Genomic DNA, 17,514 nt, shown 5'->3' with positions numbered 1-17,514 from the left:
AGTCATGATCTGTGCAAAGAGCCGGCCACAGAACCCTTGCTCCGAGGGCCATGCTGCCGAGGTGGCTTACCGGCCGGGCCCCCTTTGGGTCAGGGAGCTCACTATTTTTATCCGTTCTGGGTTAGGTAAAAAGTGTCAACCTAGAATAGTAGTTCTTTAGAGCTCTTTTCAAAGGAAGGTGTATTTTTGTGTGGAAGAGAGGCCAGAATCCGAAGTGTGATAAAGGCCTGGCTAGGTTTGCGCAGGGACAGGCTCTGGAGAAAGTCGGAGGCCCTCGGCGACCAGAAGCTGCAGGTTGTGGGTGTCTGGCCTCTTCGGCTTCTGCTTCCTGTTCTTAATTCCCAGTGTTCTTTTGTGACTTTGAATTGCCCTCTGTTGTCTTTTAGATCCATTAAAAAAGAGGCCTTGTAGAACAGGGTTAGAGGTGTACTTGATGGGGCCAAGAAAAATAGTATGTGACATCTCCATCTGTCACAGCTTTTCTTACTTTTGGGAAAGGGGATGCCGGCCGTTCTGTTGAATGGTTACCAGTGTCTGTTTTCAAAGAAAACTCAGAACTGTATGCGAGTTTGCTCGAGGCCTCTGGAAGTATCCATCGCCTCATACCCCCAGGTGGGACAGGTGTGTTTCTATTTCCAAGCAGGCTTCCTTCCTCCCTCTATCCCGAGGCGTCGGAAGTGTGAGGGACTGTGGAGGAGTCAGATGAGGTCAAAGGTGGCAAAGACCTCACGACCACTTTGACCACCAGGGTTCACCCATCAAAGGCAGTCGCCAGGTCTTGGCCTGATCACCTGGGCTACGGCTGGGACTCACCAGGGCACAGGTGGGCCGCAGGGACCACGTGTATTGAATGAATGAATGAATGAACGACACGCAGGCAGAAACCCGGGTGGCACACGGGACCCCTCTGGGGTCCCAGAAAAGTGAGCCGCCTCGGAGTTTGAGAAGTTGGGCATCACCGCCCTCCGCCCAGTGCCCTCTTCCACGTCCTAGTGTGGGGACCCTTCAGAGTTTGGTTTTGTTTTTCAACAACTCTCGGACAAACGCATGTTCAATAAACTACTTTCCCGTCTGTTCCAGAGGCTTCCGCGGTGCCCAGGCCGGACCACGGAGAACCAGGACAGCCCGGCAGGCCACCTCTCCCGCCTGGGAAGACGCGGCGGGCACCGAGTCCACAGCCTGGGCCGCCGGCGCCGGGCCCTCGCGTCGCCCGCTCGCTGCTCCTCGCGGCCGCTGCCGGCTGTGCGCTCGCGTCGCGCCTCTCGCCGCCAGCTCCGAAACCCCTCGCAGGCGTCGCGACTAATCTGTCTTGCCGACACCTACCTCCGCGGGCACGCGCCGCCGGGGAAGGGGGGGTGGGCGGCGGGCCCCGCGTGCGCTGCCCGGGAACCTGGAGGTAAGGAGGCGCGGCGGGGGTGAAAGCGCCGCCGTCGCACACTTTGCACGCCGCCCAGGGCTACACCACTCACCGAAAATTGGGAGGCAGGTCTGGGAGGCGGGGTCCGGCGCCCACCGCCTTGGACGGCCCCGCGCCCCTCGCCAGCGCGCCCCCGGCGCCCCCTACCCACTCCCGCGCCCCCCGCACAATGGCCCGCACCCCCTGCGTGCGCGGCGGCCCGTTTGGGCGCGTCCCCGGCGGGCCGATTTTTCGGCTTCCCCTTCGGTTTATAGGGGCCGCCGCTGTGGGTCCGTCCTCTGAAGAGGCTGGGGCGTCATCGGGCTGCTTAGGAGCGCCGTCTTCGGCGGGGACACTCAGTTGCGTCGGCACCGCGGAGCGGGCTGCGTCAGGTGGCTGGCCCGGCGCGGCGCTCGCTCGCTCGCTGGCTCTCCGGCTCGGGGCTGCGGCGCCGGCGGGAGCGAACCCCTGTCCCGGCGCGGGGCGGCGGCGGCGGCGGCGGCGGCGGCGGCGGCGGGCAGCCGGCAGGCAGGCAGGCACTGCCTTGCGTGTGAGTGCACCTCACTCACATGTAAGTCCGGGTGCACCGTGGCCTCCCGCGGAAGTGCGAGTCGCCCGGCGCGGGCAAGAGCCACCGGGGCCGGGACAGGGCAGGGGCGCCCCGGCGCTGCCGCCCTGCCCCGTGCCTCCCGGGCACCCCCCAATTCTCTCTTTTCTCTTTTCTCCTCTCCATTGGCGTGCCCAAGAGCCAAACCGAGGAGCGCCTGAGGGTAACAGCAAACTCGTGCCATCGCGCCTCTGCACTTTTCTTTTTTGAGTTGTTTGACATTTCTCGGTGCTTTTTGGTTTCTTGCTGTTGTTGGGTGCTTTTTGGTTTGTTCTCACCCCTTTTTTCGTTTGCTCATCCTCTTTTGGCGCTAACTCTTAGGCAGCCAGCCCAGCAGCCCGAAACCCGGGCAGCCGCGCTCCGCGGCCCCGGGGCAGCGCGGCGGGGATCGCAGCCGACTCCCCCCGACACGGGGCGCACGGGGTCCGGCCAGGCCGAGGCCGGGGGCAAGCAGGGCGCCCGGGCCAGGCGAGAGCCGGGCACCCCGAAGTGGCCGAGCCACCATGCTGAAGATGGCCATGAAGATCAAAGCCCGAGCGGCGGAGAGCGAGAAGAAGACGGCGGCGGCTGCGGCCGAGGTGGCTGCCGAAGCTGCGGCGGCGGCTGCAGCGCTGGCCGAGCCGACAGAGCCGCTCGCGCCGCGGAAGAGCGGGGACGCCGAGAAGACCCCGAAGACGGCGCGGGAAGCGCCCCCCGAGAAGTTCCTGACCGACAAGGAGCGGCGGAAGATGGAGAAGAAGCTGCTGGAGCAGAGAAGAAAAGAAGAGAAGAAGAAGGAGAAGGAGAGGAAGAAGTTGGAGAAGATGCAGAAGAAGAAGAAGAAGGCGCCCGAAGCCCGGGAGGAGGCCCGCGGCCCGGAGGCCGCCGCCGCTGCCGCCGCCGCCGACGACGACGAGGGCGCCGCGGAGGGCGCCGGCGGGGGCGGCGAGGGCGCCGGCGGCGGGGGCACGAGTAGGGCTTGGGCCGCGTGGGACACGGACTCGGGCGACGAGGACGACGCCTACTACACGGCGCCGCGCGTGGGGGGCGTCGTGTGGCGGCCCGGGCCGCTGAAGGCTGGCGCGCTGAGCGCCCACCTGCCGCTCGTGGTCTTCCTGGTCTTCTCGGTGCGCAGCCCCTCGTGGGTGCTCAACTTCCTGCTGCAGAAGCGCACGGAGCAGGGCCGCGGCTGCGGCTTCGTGTTCGGGGCGACCTGCTGCTTCCGAGTGTTCCTGGGCTGCGCCTTCTTCTCCTACTTGGGCGGCCGTGCCAAGCGCAGGGGCCGCGGGCGCTCCGGGGGCAGCGGTGCCTTCGGCTCGGGCCATGGCGCCCGGCGCCGGGGGCGCGACGAGCGGCTCATCTAGTCCGCCCCCTGCCCCCCGCCCCCCGCCACCGCCACCACCACCAGACACCACCATCGCTGTGTAGTGTGGATTTTTATTAAGTATTTGTGTGTGTGTTTGGACACATTTTCCTTTTCGGTTGCTCTGTCCTTTGGTTCGTGCTCGCCTCGCTTTTTCCACACTCTCCCTGCTCTCTGGCTCTCTCTGTGTCTCTCTCTCTTCTTTTCGAAAATTTTCCGAAGTCCGGGCTCGGGCTCGCGCTCCCTCCCCTTCCGCCCACCCCGGCCCCTCGGCGGCGCCCGCGGGAGGGGAGGGGGGGGCGCTCGGCCTCGGGGGCCGCAGGGCTACGCGGCCCGGGGGGTGGAGCGTTGGCGTCGTGCGAGGGGTCGTCACTGGCTCGGGGCCGCCCCCTCTCCCCCCGCGGCCGGGCCCGAGTGGGGCCCGAGTCAGGGGGGCGAGGGGGCGGCTCCCCGTCCCGTCCTGTCCCGGGCCGGGCGCGGGCGGAGGGACCCCCCCCTACCTTCCCGGGCACCCGGGAGGGGGGCGCCTCCCTCCGCCAGCTCCCGCCCTCCCCGCCGCCGCGGCCGCTGCCGCGGCTGCTCCTCATCCCTCCTCCTCCTCCTCCTCCTCCTCCTTCCACCCCCCCTCGCCGCCGCCGCCTCCTCCTCCTCCCCCCGCCTCCCCCCGCCCGCTGCAAAGCTTTGGGTCGGGGCGGCGGCGGGCCCGGGCCGAGGCAATAAGAGCGGCGGCGGCGGCAGCGGCGGCAGCAGCTCCCGCAGCTCCTGCTCTGGTCCGCCTCGGCCCGGCGGCGGCCATCAGCCCCCTCGGCCTCGGCTCGAGGGGCGGGGAGCTCCGCGCTCCCCTCGGTCCGACCGCCAACCTCCCTTCCCCGCGCGCCCCGCGGCCCGCAGTCCGCCCCGCGCGCTCCTCCCCGAGGAGCCGAGCCCGCGCCCGGCCCGCCCGCCCGGCGCTGTCCCGGCCCTCCCGGCCCGCGTGAGGCCGCCCGCGCCCGGCCCCGCCGCCGCCGCCGCAGCCCGGCCGCGCCCCGCGCCCCGCCGCCGCCGCCATGGGCTGCCTCGGAAACAGTAAGACCGAGGACCAGCGCAACGAGGAGAAGGCGCAGCGCGAGGCCAACAAAAAGATCGAGAAGCAGCTGCAGAAGGACAAGCAGGTCTACCGGGCCACGCACCGCCTGCTGCTGCTGGGTAAGGGCGGGGCGGGGGGCGCCGGCCCCGGCCCGGCTCGGGGGCCCCTCGGGGCGCCCCGCAGGCCGCGCGCGCCGAGCCCGCCCCCCGCCCCGGGCGCGCGCTCCCGAGCCCGCCGCCCGCTCGCGGGCTCTGTCTCTGGGGGGCGAGGCCGGAAGGGGGACCCCGGGGCGCAGATTCGGCCGGGCGGGGGCTCAAAATGGGGCGGGGGGCCGCGGCGGCGCGGGCGCGGGGCCCCCTCCCCTGGTCCGCCCGTTCTCTGTCTCTCTCTCTCTTTCGCCCTCCCCTTCGCTCTTTTTTTCTTCTCTCTGTTTTCCGCGAGGCCTACACGACGCCAGGGGTTTGGGTGCTTGTTGGGGAGGGGGAGGGGGAGCCCCACAGGGCTCGGGAGACTGCGACAAAAAGAGGGTTTCGGGGACAGGAAATGGGGTGGCGGGCAGAGGGAGGGGGACCCGCCTCCGTGGGGTGTGTGATTTGTTGGGAGAGGGAGAAGAAAGAGGGGCCAGAGAAGAGGGGGTGACGCGCGGGGGGGGCGCCGCTGTGGCCAAGGGGACCTCGCCAAGGGGAGGCTTTGGCGGGGGAAGTGGCCGAGGAGAATGGAGGGGGGGCGGGTGACATCAGCCCCTCGGAAGGGATCGGAGTGGTAAAGGTGGTGCAGTGAGGGGGAGGGGGCGCGGGCGAGTCGTGGCGCCGGAGTGGGGGGGGGGGGAGCGCGGCCGCCGCTGGGCGCGACTCGGTGCGTTTCGGGCAGGACACACTGTGTGCGCGGAGCAGACGTGTCCCGGGCCGGGTCGGGCCGTGGAAGGAAGACAAGGAGAATCAAATAAAATAAGACACCCCCCCCCCCACCAGAAAAAATGGAGTTAGTACGCTAAGTGCCCAGTGAAGCCAAATGACACGTCATTTTTACAGTATGACCTTTTTATCCCCTTCCAGACATGCAGGCTTTTTGAAAAGCAGAGAGAATTAATTGTAGCCCCCCCCACACCCCACCACCAAACCATTAACACACACACACACACACACACACACACACATTTTCCTGTTAGTCGGCCACATTGAGACTGCTTTGTGAAAGAAAAAAAAAAGACATTCACAAATCAGAACTGGAAAATGACATTTGTCTGTAAATGGCTTCTTGGTCTGGAAATGGCGTGGGTTTTTTTGTTTTGTTTTGTTTTGTTTTATGTCCTTTTCAAGGTGGGGGGGGCATTGAGAGCGCTTTAAGGAGACGACTTTTTTCCAGGTGGAAGGAGATGAAAAGACGTTAATTAGTTGTTTGTCAAGTGACATTTGGTTGTTTGGTTTTGGGTTTTCTCTTGATTGCGGTTTTTCCTCTTTGGCCAAAAAATTTAAAAAAGGCGGGGTGGGGGGGGATTGTTAACTATAAGGAGATGGCCTTTCCTCCTTTTTTCTTAAGGGGGGGTGGAGGGACAAAATAAAACATAAGCATAAAAGAAATTGTTGAAATGACCAGAAGAATTACACAAGCATTAATTAGTGTGGAAGTTTTCCACTTCCTCAGTAATTTGGCTGAGTTAATTTGTGAATTTGCTAGGTTAAAACCTAGTTCATGGTCACATTTCAACAAAACAGCTTCATTATAAAGAATAAAAATGTAAAAGGCTGAATTTCCTTTGTGGTGGTGTTTGGTTTGCTTTTCTTTGGATGGGTCACCTCTTTGTTCTCCTGGGTCCAGATTTATGTAAAGCAGAAAATTATTAATTAAGTGGAAGTAAGTCTGGTGTTTATGCATTTGCAATTTCAGTAATTAAATGATACGTTGAAGTCTTGCCTAAAACTTGTAAAGGTGGAATTATGCTATGTGAATTATTAATATGCATATAACTTGATTTCAAAGTATAAGCCTGGAAAAGTCTAGAATCTTTCCTAGGAATGCCATCTTGCTACCTGAATACTAATTTGAAGCAAATGTGATACTAAGGGTGCCTTAAATTTCTAACACCTTTGCTCAGTAATCACAAAGTCTCTAGTTAATTGAGACTGTTACTCTGAACACACCTTGCATCCCTGTGGGCTCATTTTCCCCAGGTGTCCTCCTTTATATGGCCACATTTTATCATGATTTATTGATAGCCTCTGGCATGAGGGTCTGAAGCCCCACTCAGTGCCACAGATTCTGCATTTTTAAATGGTGGTTCTCACCAAATAATGCCCCCCCAAAGAGGAAACCTAATGATACCCCAAATCCTCTTTTTAACTGCATCTGAATTTAATGACAAAAAATTGAGTAAATTACAGTGCCACAAAAGATCTTGCAGTAGTTTTTCAGTCCAGTTCTCTAATTTCATAAATGTGGAAACTGAGGCACAGATCTGTTTGTGTCTGTTAGAGAGAGGTGTTAAACATCTTAACACTTCTGACGAAAGAATTTGGAGATTCTGATTAATGTCATGTATTCTCTGTGTGCAGTCTCTGAAAAGTGCCTTTAATATTTTAACTTATTAGAGTTGGGCTCATTAAGATACAGTGTTTGCTTTGAAATCAATGTTTCTGTGGAAACTAATTTTAACTTTTACAGATATTGATTACAACCTTGTGAAAAGGCAAGAGAAGGAGGAATGCTTTGCTCTCTGGGCAGTAAAAACAAAAGCAATTTAATAAAATTAAAAGTGGCGGTGGGGGGGGCAGAGAAAAATGGTAAAAAAAAAAAAAAAAAAAACCAAACAGGTTTGTGTGGGAGGAGGGCAAAAAATTTTTCACACAAAGAGTATTTGTTGAAGTGAGTGTACATTTACAAAAAAGAAAATGAAAAAATAGCAGTCCTCCTTCTAGCTGGTTGGAAATGTGCTTTTTCCATAAAATAAATGTTTACAAATGAAAGGTGATTTAAAATGGAGGCGTGTGTTCCTTCTTACTTTGAGAAGGTCTTAAAGAATCTGAAAATTCAGTAGCTCCCAGGAATATCTTCCCTCCTGATTAAAGTCGTGTCCTTTTAATACTTTTTACAGTTGTTGCTACATGTGATTATGATTGTTCTCAAGCATTACATTTGATATTAAAATGTGATTTTTCGAGAAGATGACATACAGTTGATGGGCTCCCACTCCCCCCCACTGTCTCCCCCCGCAACATGGTGGTTGTATCCAGAGAGCATTTACCTTTAGGAAAATACCCTTTGCGGGAAAAGAGGACACATGTAACCTTGTGGGTCAGGGTTGATGTTTGAGTAGCCCAAGGGGAGAGAAAGCTACCCGGAAAGAAGCTGCATTGTGAGCATTTGCGGGAGGGAAATGCTGCGTCAGTCCGTGAGCTGAAGGAGACTGCGGTGTCTGGGCATTGTTTGTGAATCCTGGGTATTTTAACCATGAAACCTCCGACAAACAGTGAATTCTGTGGCTGCCTCCGTTGATATGTGCGTTTCACCCGCCAGTGCTCTATTCCGAGGATTCAGTTTCAGTTTTAACTTCGATTTTCTCCCCCTCAAATGACAAAATTGCGACCTTCCTTCTCTTTGCCCCCTGGCTTCCCCACCCCACAGATTCTAACACAACCCAGGGGGGGGGGACCCTGAAAACATGAAACCCTTTAATTCTCGCGACTGTGGTGGTGAATGCCGCAGGTAGACCGAGTTGGACATGTGTTTTGTTTTCTCTGCGTCGAAATGTCAAGGAAAATTGCAGATGTGTTGTTGTGTGTGTTTTCTGCGCACTGCTTCTGTGGCAGACAGCAGTCCCCTTCCGTGCCCAGTGTGTGTCAAATACCTCCTTCATAACCTCACACTTACTTTCATTTTCTAGGTGCCGGAGAATCTGGTAAAAGCACCATTGTGAAGCAAATGAGGATCCTGCATGTTAATGGGTTTAATGGAGAGTAAGTGTCAACTCTGTGCACGGGCACAGGAAAAGTAACACGTTGTATACTAATCTTTAGGAAGTTTAGGTAGATTTTGGGGGCTGGGCAGCTGATTTCCACTTAATTTTTTCAGCCTGCATAATAGAAAATCCAGGGAAGAGCTCTTTGAGAATCCCCCCCCCCTTTTAATCTTTGGTGCAGCAATAAATAAGAATAGTAATAATAAAGCACCGGAATTATAAAAATACACCCCCCCCCCCCGCCATTCCCCCCTATACACACCAGGAAAATAGCACCTGGTTGGCCCCATGGCACGTCTGCCGCAGACCTGCCCGCAGATTTTGGTGCAGTGGGTCTCGAACATGGCCGACACCTGCCGTGGCCACCACTTTGCAGGCAACCTGACCGCTGCAGAGAAGCCCCCCCGCCCCACCCTGCAGATGTCAGCGCAATGCACCAATGCAGGGTGTTTGAAACTGTTAGGGGGAAAAACACTGTTTTAGTAATGTTCTCACGAAAAACAAAGTTGGAAAGAGGCAGCAGCCCCTGTTAATAATTCCTCATGCCCTCCACCACCACCACCCTCTTTGGAATTAATATTATGGGCAAATCACGGTTTCCCTTTCTAAAAATCAGTAGTCTTGCCTAAAGAAAAAGGAGGCATTTAAGTGATGGAGACTGGGAGTTAGGTACTTCCGGCCAGGTCAAGGGGCATTTTTGCCTTTGAAAAGTCCTTGCAGGCATCTTGTTTGAGGACAAGGGGACGATACCGCATTGAGAATAAAGATTAAAAGAGAGTGTGCGTGTACTAGGGATGGAAGAGAAATGTGGGTTCTGTACGCCATGAAGAATGCAAATAGAGGGGAGCGTTGAACATAATCAGGGCATTCGCTTTTCTCCCCAGACCCCAAATGCCACCCCCCCCCCCCCCGCCCACTTGTGAAACAGAAAACTGCTAAATCTACCAGCCTCGGCTTTCTCTGGGGTGATGGCCGTTGGCCACACTGGATTGTAAACACCTGAAGGTACTAGTTAACAGTTACTAGCTGGTTAGCAATCCCATTCCCTTCCCTAAACCTGGATTCAGCTGAAAACTTGCTTCTCCCGTTGCATCACCTTCTCTTTCCAAGGGGTGCATTGAGTCAAGGCCGCATGGCCTCTGTTAGGCACCAGAACCCCACAAAACAAACCAGTAAAGAGCCATTTCCAGATGCCTACTATGCACCAAGCACTGGGGACACAAAGATGAATTTTCTCACCTTTCAGAGGTAACAGGACTGCACTTGAAGGCAGCTCTTCATGGAACATTCTAGAATTTCTTTGGTCAGATAATCAGGGCTGAGGATGATGTCATGCGTACAAATAAATGGGTGTTTCAGTTTAGGATGCTTTCTTTAAGCACAAATTCATGTGCTCATAAATAGCTCATCCTTAGGATGGGCTATTTTACCAATTTTAGGAGTGGCTCAGTGAGTTATCAATAGACGCACATACGTGTGGCTAATTAACTACTCACTTTCACTTGTCACAAAGCAATTCTGAAATTCTTAATTCCTGACACACCCTTCAATAAAACTGTATTCCCAGAGATTGCCAACAGTTGATAAACAAAAAGCCAGAAATCGACTTTGAGCTATGTGAATTTATAATTTGTAATTTAAAGACCAATCTTGCATAATTACTCCCCCCATAACTTGCTGGGTGGGGCGTGCTTCTTCATGATCTAGTTAAGCAAAAATAATTTGACCATGTACCCTCTAGATAAATATTTTGATTAAAACTGGACATGGCGAGCATTTTTAAAAGGATGCGGCCGCCGCTGTTTACCTTAGCTCGAGTCTAGCAGAAGGTAGGACAGCCTTGGAGCAGTTGACTTAAGGTTTTATCACTCTCCAGACGGCCCTACAGTTTTTTAATTTTTAGAGAAAGGATTCTCCTCCCTTGGCGAGCCAGTCTGTAATGCACACGAGGCATTTAAACCAGAACTTCTCTTTTCTATTTTCTTTTTAAAAAGAGGAAGCGACATTCCCAGTTCGCCTGCCTCGTAGAGGAAGCCATAGGTAATCTCTCAGGGTGTTAAATTTAGCCTGTGGAAGTGACATACAGGGGAATTCGTGTGAGTCTAGAAACCTTATTTTTGTCTCCTTCAAGTGAGCCTCCTTTTTTCTTTTTCCTCAGTGCGGTATTGCAACAGAAGCGGTCACCTTCTTCACTAGGAATTCCCTGTGAAGGCACGGTGACTTCCGTCCACTAAAGGGTGTCTGCGCGGTGCAGGGCCTTTCCTCCTCACTCCTGTAAATGTGCGCTTTGTCAGGGCTGGGCTGAGCTATTAAATTTGCCTTAACTATCCGCAGACTGCCGTGCCGATTACATTTGTAGAGTGAGGTGTAATATTAATCTGACCTTGAGAAATACAGAGGTCAAGTGCCGATTTTCCTAACTCAAAGCTAACTTCTTACCTTTAGTATCAGCAGAAAAAAGTGCCATTAATATTGGTTGAGCTAATAAGCTAATCAATTACAAAACCACGTAGAACGCTTAGCCGTCCTGCCCTTCCCACTTCCAAGGAGGAATTCCTACCATTTAGGAAAAGTGGGGTTTAAGTAGGGTTTTTTCCCTTTTTTTTTTTTCCTCCCCCACCCCCCACCCCCCACCCCCCACGCTGCCTCACGGTGCACACAGTTTTAATTGATGACAGTTTATTGGGAACAGTTACATACAAAGAAAACACACGTCATACATCGTTTCCCCGACCGCAAGCAGGGAGGACATTAGTCCTGCACCAGGAAATCATGGGCAAAAATCACCCGTGTCTGGGCCTTTGTGTGTTCAGATACAACATGGTAAAGACGGAGCTCTGGGAGAACCCGGGAGCCTTAACGCGCTGCTATATTCTCCAAAGAATTGTGAGATAAATCACGGCTTTATCTCCCTGATGCATGTACATTTAGTGAAAGCACAAGAAAATAATTATCCGTCCCTTCTGTATACCCGACGGGAGAGTCTCCAGAGGGCTCGGCTAATTCAGTGGCGGAGTGTGGCGCTCCCTCCACGGCCTGCCGTCTCCGTAGACCTTCCAGCTTAGCCAGAAAGGCGACCAGGACGGAACGGGAGGATGGCGGCCGTGTGCTGAGGAATGTAGAGAGGCTTGTGGGGTTTTTGGGAAATTGCGGTGCCTTGCAGATTAGGTGAGCTTTCAATCTCTCTTTAAAAGGGGCGGCGAAGAGGATCCGCAGGCTGCCAGGAGCAACAGCGATGGGTAGGCACATTCGAAAACAGAAAAACTTTTTAACAAACAAACAGACATGAAGATCATACTGGGAAACTGAGGGCCGAGCCCCCGGGGAGGAAGCAGAACTCATTTCAGGGCCATCAGCCATCTTGCTATCTGTTTGCACGGGACCCCTCCGCAGTCTCTCAACATTTTCGAGCAAGTGTAGTGCAAAACATAATTTTTGGGAGCCATCCTTTACACGTTAACTAAATCCAGCTGGGGAAAAGTTACAGACGTCAGCTTTAGACGATCAGTTGAGGATTTCAAGTATTGACCCCCCCCCCCATATGGTTTCTGTTTTCCCCAGCCCCTACCCCTACCCCAGCTGTCCATTCGAATTGGCAACTTGTTTTCCAAGCTATCTGCTATATTCCCCTCCACCCAGTGCTTGGTCTGATTTTAAAATTTCAGACTTTGGTGGGGGTGGGGGTAGAGAAAATCTTTTCCCCTTATCAAAATACATGGTGCTGCACTGTCTGTAACTTGGAGAAGGAGGGGAAAAAAAAAAAAAAGTGCCTCAGCACCTTGCGGGAGGTCATAGTTAAGAATGATCTCCAAGCCTCTGATCTTTTTAAAATTTTCGAGTGTATTTTTAATTGGATGCATATTGTATTAGCTAGTGGATAGGAAGTTCACGATGGCATCCGCTTTTTTCCCTGCATTCATTATCAATTTTGTTTTTCTGCACTTCCTACATCCCGCTCCCCATTACACGCTGACACGCACCCGCATGCCAGGTAGCCGCCGGAGGCCCGCTTGCACATTGAGCATGCAGCGCCGACGCCGCTGTTCCCATGAGAACACGCAGAGCCCACTGACCTAGCCTAGGGCATCTCAAAGAAGTAGCTTCGGTGGCGGGGTGGGGTGGGGCAAAGGATCCTGGGGTCGGGGGACAAAGTAACTTACACATGTTTGTTCATCTGTTTCTTTTAGAATATATTATCCCTAGATGATGGCTACAGTTTCTCATCTTCCCGGCTATGTCCTATCACACTTTGCATGCTGGAATTGCCTGGTCTTAGGAACTTCTAATAAGAATACTATTCTGTTGTGGGGGGGAGGGGGAGGGGGCCCCACCACCTAACCTCAAAAGATTAAAAAATACAAAAAAAATACAAAAAATTACAAAAAAACACGCAAAAAAAAAAAAATGTGGAATGAAATCCTTAATTGGCAAAAATGTAGTTTACTAGTAGTCCAAAAAAGGCATCTCCGTAGAAGTGACTGACAGTTTACTGTACCAAAAGTTGGCATTTGAGGACTATGACAAGCCCTTACCGAACCACCTCCTGTGTACTAGAAGCTGTGCTAGACCCTTGAACCCTACTAATACCTTGCCTGCACTTCTCTCTGTGACTCTGTTCTGCAAGTAAATAGAAGAATTAACATATGTGATAAATAAAAATTCTCTGCATGTCTCAGCAATCCCGGTATCTTGCGTCTGTCTTCTGTCTTCCTTCTTTTGTCTGTCCTTTCCCATAAAAGCACAAAGATAAGGTATAGGACCGAAAAAGACCCTTGGTACAATGCAGCACCCCCCACCCCACCCCAGCAACCACGTAGACAGCTGATTGGGGGGGAGAGGAGGGGCTCTTAAAATTCAGACCCAGACCGTAGGCTTTATTTACATCGGGGAGAGGGGGAAGGGGGCCGTGTGCTAAAAGCACTTCTAGCCCCCAGCCCCGATATTTTAGTCAGCCCAGATTGTAGTAGTTGGTACATAATTTGGCTTTGTTAAGTAGTTGAGAGACATCCGAGGGATTTTCTCTGAATTTCACAATCAATGTTAAATTCATTAAGCGATAGTAAAAATGATGATAAACTTGCCAGCCCCAGTATAATATCTCCATCTACATAGTAATTGCTTCAATGGAAGAATTTTATGTTTTAGTATTACACACCCGAATTAGATTTTAGATTTCTATTTTAGCTGTTTTATACTTGATATACTCCCACACCTATTCACATACGTAGATGAATACTGAACACGTTCTCAAAATATCCGTATTTAAGACTGGAAGTTTTCCAATTATCATACTACTACTTAGACCAAAATATCAAACTGAATGAAAGAACCTAGTTTCTGGAAGTTCTTTCCTCTTGGTGTACGTACATTTGGGTATTTAATACCCCGACATCTCTAATTTTAACTACTGTAGGACCTTGAAACTGAAGGTTAATGGCTCTCATTACCATGGAAATGGAGCCTGTTTTTAATGAATGGAGATAGATTTGTCCTGTGGGGTTTTAGGTAGATTTGAGTCCCGTGAGGGAACGTTAGGGGCAAACGCGTCCTTTACGAACTTGCTCCTGTCTGAGGAACTGATTGGGACTCCAGCCCTGACTCTGGACATGGTTCCTAATTTCAGAAATGAGTCTCAGTGGTGCACGTACAATGTAGAAAAGTCCCACAGAAGGGTCAGGGCTCTCTTGGTCCCTTTTCATTGTAGGGTGGCTGCACAAAGAGTTGGCCGGGGAGGGGGGGTGGCACAGAGCTGGACTTCCGATCAGGGTGCAGATACCACCCATGGTTTGCAGGACACCTCTTGCCATCATGTCTGTTCAAGCTCTCCTGACTTCTAGCACTTTGAAGTGGCCCTGAGGGGGTTCCTGGTGCCACAAACTACTCCCCCCGCCACCACATACCCCCAAACCTACCGCCCCTCCCCCGCTGGGAATACTTCTGAACTAGCTTCTTACTCTGGTAGGAAAAGCAGTCTCGTTTCTTCGAGGCTGGTTCCCCAGAAAGAGGGCCACTGCTGGGTTAGGGACGCAGTGAAGTCGGTGTCAGGGGCACTCCTTCCTCACATCAGCGTGCAGATCTTTTGATAAGACTGAACCGGGCAGGAAGCATTAGCTGCCACAATTCTGGGGAAAACTCAGGCCCGGGATCTGGCCGGGGGGCCGGGGTTTGACAGGCGAGCACCTGAGCCTGCACCCCGCGCTCTCCCCTCCTCTGACCTTCCTGCTGGCCTGCGCCAGCCACTAACACCCCCCTTCTCTGTGTTTCCCCCACTCCTGAGGGGTCCCCAGCTTGATCGCTACCTCCCTCCGTTCCAGGACTCTTGGTCAATCAACCAAGTGGAAGCTGCAAAAATTAGGAATCCTGAGATTGCCTTTAAAAATCCTACATAGCAAGAAAAAGATGGGCTCTGTCCCTCCTGCGTCCGTGACTCACTTTTCCTCTGAGCCTTAAGTTTCCTCTGTGAGGGGGCGGCACCCTCTTTCCACGTGACGCTGCCGTCCTGTCCCAGGGCCTAAAGCACAGTAGGTGTGTCCTGCACACGGGCTCCACTCCCCCCACCCAAAACCACAAGGTTGAGGCAATAGGTGTGATAAGATTTACCCCAAGCAAGAGGTCTTTTTCATCCCCTGAAGACACAAACTCTAGAGAATCTTCTTTGGTCGTGTCTCTAATGAACGACAGCTGCTGAAAAACACCTGATCGGTACCCATTATCCGGTACCCATTATCCATGGGATCGGAGCAAGTATTCCATCCGTGCCCCCTGCCCCGCCCCAACCAGAGGGTGTGGTCATTACCTGTGGCCCCAGTGACTCTGAAGATCTTCCATGACTTGGGTTCGAGTCATAATTAAAAGGCATTTAAACTTCTGACTTCTACCTAACCGGTGCCCCTCTCCCGGCCCCCAGCACGCAAGTCCCAGCTCATAAAGACTCCCGGGGGCATAATCTTATTTCATCCCTATTCACATTGAGGGATCACTGTATAGTGACATCACCTAGAAACGTCATTGCTGCTAGCTGAGTGGCTGACACTGTGACTTAATAAAAATGGCCTCAAAGCCTTAAAATGTGTCCTAACACCACTGCATTCACTGGTCCTCTGTATACCAACCCAGTAAGCCCCAAGTGGAACCATGGAATTTTTTCTCCTCCCCAATATGATTGACCTAATACCCCCCACACCCCCCCCAATACACACACACACACACACACACACACACACACGGGTATTGATAAGGGCCAGTAGAAACCTTTTAGGAAGCGTTGACATGCAGTGGGACCTTCACGAAATGGAACAGCCCATGAACTAGGTCTGACTTCTGGTACAGTAGACGTGGTCCTTATCTTGATGCCAATTCACTGATCGGCCCCAATCGGGCGTGTCCTGAGAGGTCATCATTTGAAACCGCCCTCATTCAGGAGCCTCCAGTCCGCAGGGATTCGAACCCACCGCTCTTGCAAGAACAGAATACTATGCTTTTAGTTGGACTGTCTTGACTAAAGAGACCCTGTCGGTCAGTATGATGCCATATGATCTCTCTCTTTTCAATCCCACTGTAGTGAGAAGGCGACCAAAGTGCAGGACATCAAAAACAACCTGAAGGAGGCGATCGAAGTACGTTGTTTGGGTCCTTTCTCTTCTCTTAGCCCCCACCTCAGGCAATGCTGTCCCCCTGACTGCTTTGCTAACTCCTTTTCAGACCATCGTGGCCGCCATGAGCAACCTCGTGCCCCCCGTGGAGCTGGCCAACCCTGAGAACCAGTTCAGAGTGGACTATATTCTGAGCGTGATGAACGTGCCTGACTTCGATTTCCCTCCTGTAAGCTAAGCTCTTGGGTTGTCCTTACCCCCCAACCCTGGCCCCTAGATGCGTTCTGGCCACTGGTCACCTGTGTCAGCCACACTTTGAGAATAGATGAATTCCACTAGGGTCCTTAATGTGCCAAACCCAAACCTTAATAATCAGTAGGGTTTTTGCTCAAGATGGGTGAGCAAACTTGGATCACCCCTTGTCCATCTTGGCTCACCCATCCCCCCAAGTAAACACCCCACTTTAATCCTTGCCTTAGTAGATTGTAAATCTTCGTGAGGGAAATCGGCACGAGTTGTGTCGCAGCCTTAATTATTCCCTCGTCCCCGTCTTTGGCTGACCCAAGTTAAAAGAAAGGACTTGAACCTAAATTATAACTTGGAGATTTTCTCCTGGGCGTCCTCCTTGGCGTGCGGGACCCTGTTTACGAAGATTCTTTGTCCCATAAACAACTATTTTTAGGTGACATAAAACTGCCCGTTTCCAAATGTATATACATTTTGACCCCGTTGTAGGGGAAGAGTGATTTCTGAGAGAGGAATGGGAAACAAGGTGGAAAGATGCACAAGTTTATAAGGCCCAGAAGGAAAAGACTTGTCTACAGTTAGAACAATGAGTTATTGTGGCCTTTTGTCAGGCTTTCCTGGGAATTTGTGTTTGTATTTTAAGTGGGCTTGGCTGCAAACTTCTACTAGCAGGGAAGCAGTATTAATAAGTAGGGCTAGGTGAATTTTTTTTTTTTTAAAGCATTTGTTTGAAAACAAAATTCAAGCCATCAGCATGCTATACATAATGTATATTTCTGATAAAAGAGAAAATGGCAGCGGGTTGAAAATGCACCAAACAGGAACCTTCTGTTAGTGGAGCTGATAGCTGAGCCTTGTGTCCCTACCTGCCTGTAATCCTTCTCTTGCTGAATTCACATCTGAAGAAAAACTTTGTCTTTCCTCGGAAGGGGAGGTTGCCCCCATGTAATTAAAAATGTTTGTATATTCAGATGAGATGTGACTTATAACCTCCTGCAATTTAGGACAACAGAGGGTCTCTGCTCCTTTGTTTCTCCCTACTGTGACCCTTCCCAAGGGACAGGCACTGACAAGGTCCGATTCGCCAGCAATTCCTAACCATCATATTTTTTGGGTAAAATTCAAATTTTCCTGGAAGGGAAATTTCATCCCAGCACATCTTACAAACGAAATACCGTGTTTTCACAACACTGAATCATTCCTTGGCGTATTCTAATGCAGATTAATGTATATCTTTCCTGGAAAAGTAATTGTGTGGAGAAACAAAATGATTCAGTAGTTCACTCTGTCCTGGCCCTCCAGTACCACCC

General features: G+C 52.4%; 1 protein-coding gene across 6 annotated transcripts in view; it reads left to right on the top strand.

The window, feature by feature from the left end:
* GNAS (GNAS complex locus) overlaps nt 1-17,514 on the top strand; it is a 54,205-nt gene that overhangs the window by 31,388 nt on the left and 5,303 nt on the right. The window contains exons 1-5 of one of the 6 annotated variants that reach the window (XM_032350204.1): nt 1,857-1,967; nt 8,292-8,364; nt 11,561-11,605; nt 15,928-15,982; nt 16,068-16,187. In XM_032350204.1, the coding sequence (XP_032206095.1) occupies nt 8,330-8,364; nt 11,561-11,605; nt 15,928-15,982; nt 16,068-16,187 (255 nt within the window). In that variant the 5' untranslated portion in view covers nt 1,857-1,967; nt 8,292-8,329. Of the gene's footprint in view, nt 1-1,856; nt 1,968-4,332; nt 4,531-8,291; nt 8,365-11,560; nt 11,606-15,924; nt 15,983-16,067; nt 16,188-17,514 lie in introns of those variants that run through there. The other 5 variants (XM_032350201.1, XM_032350199.1, XM_032350198.1 and 2 more) reach the window with 5 other exon arrangements.

Source organism: Mustela erminea, chromosome 7 (genome assembly GCF_009829155.1).
Source record: "Mustela erminea isolate mMusErm1 chromosome 7, mMusErm1.Pri, whole genome shotgun sequence".
NCBI classification, from domain to species: Eukaryota; Metazoa; Chordata; class Mammalia; order Carnivora; family Mustelidae; genus Mustela; species Mustela erminea.
Note: the sequence above shows the minus strand (reverse complement) of the source record. Positions and strands in the feature narration are given on the sequence as shown.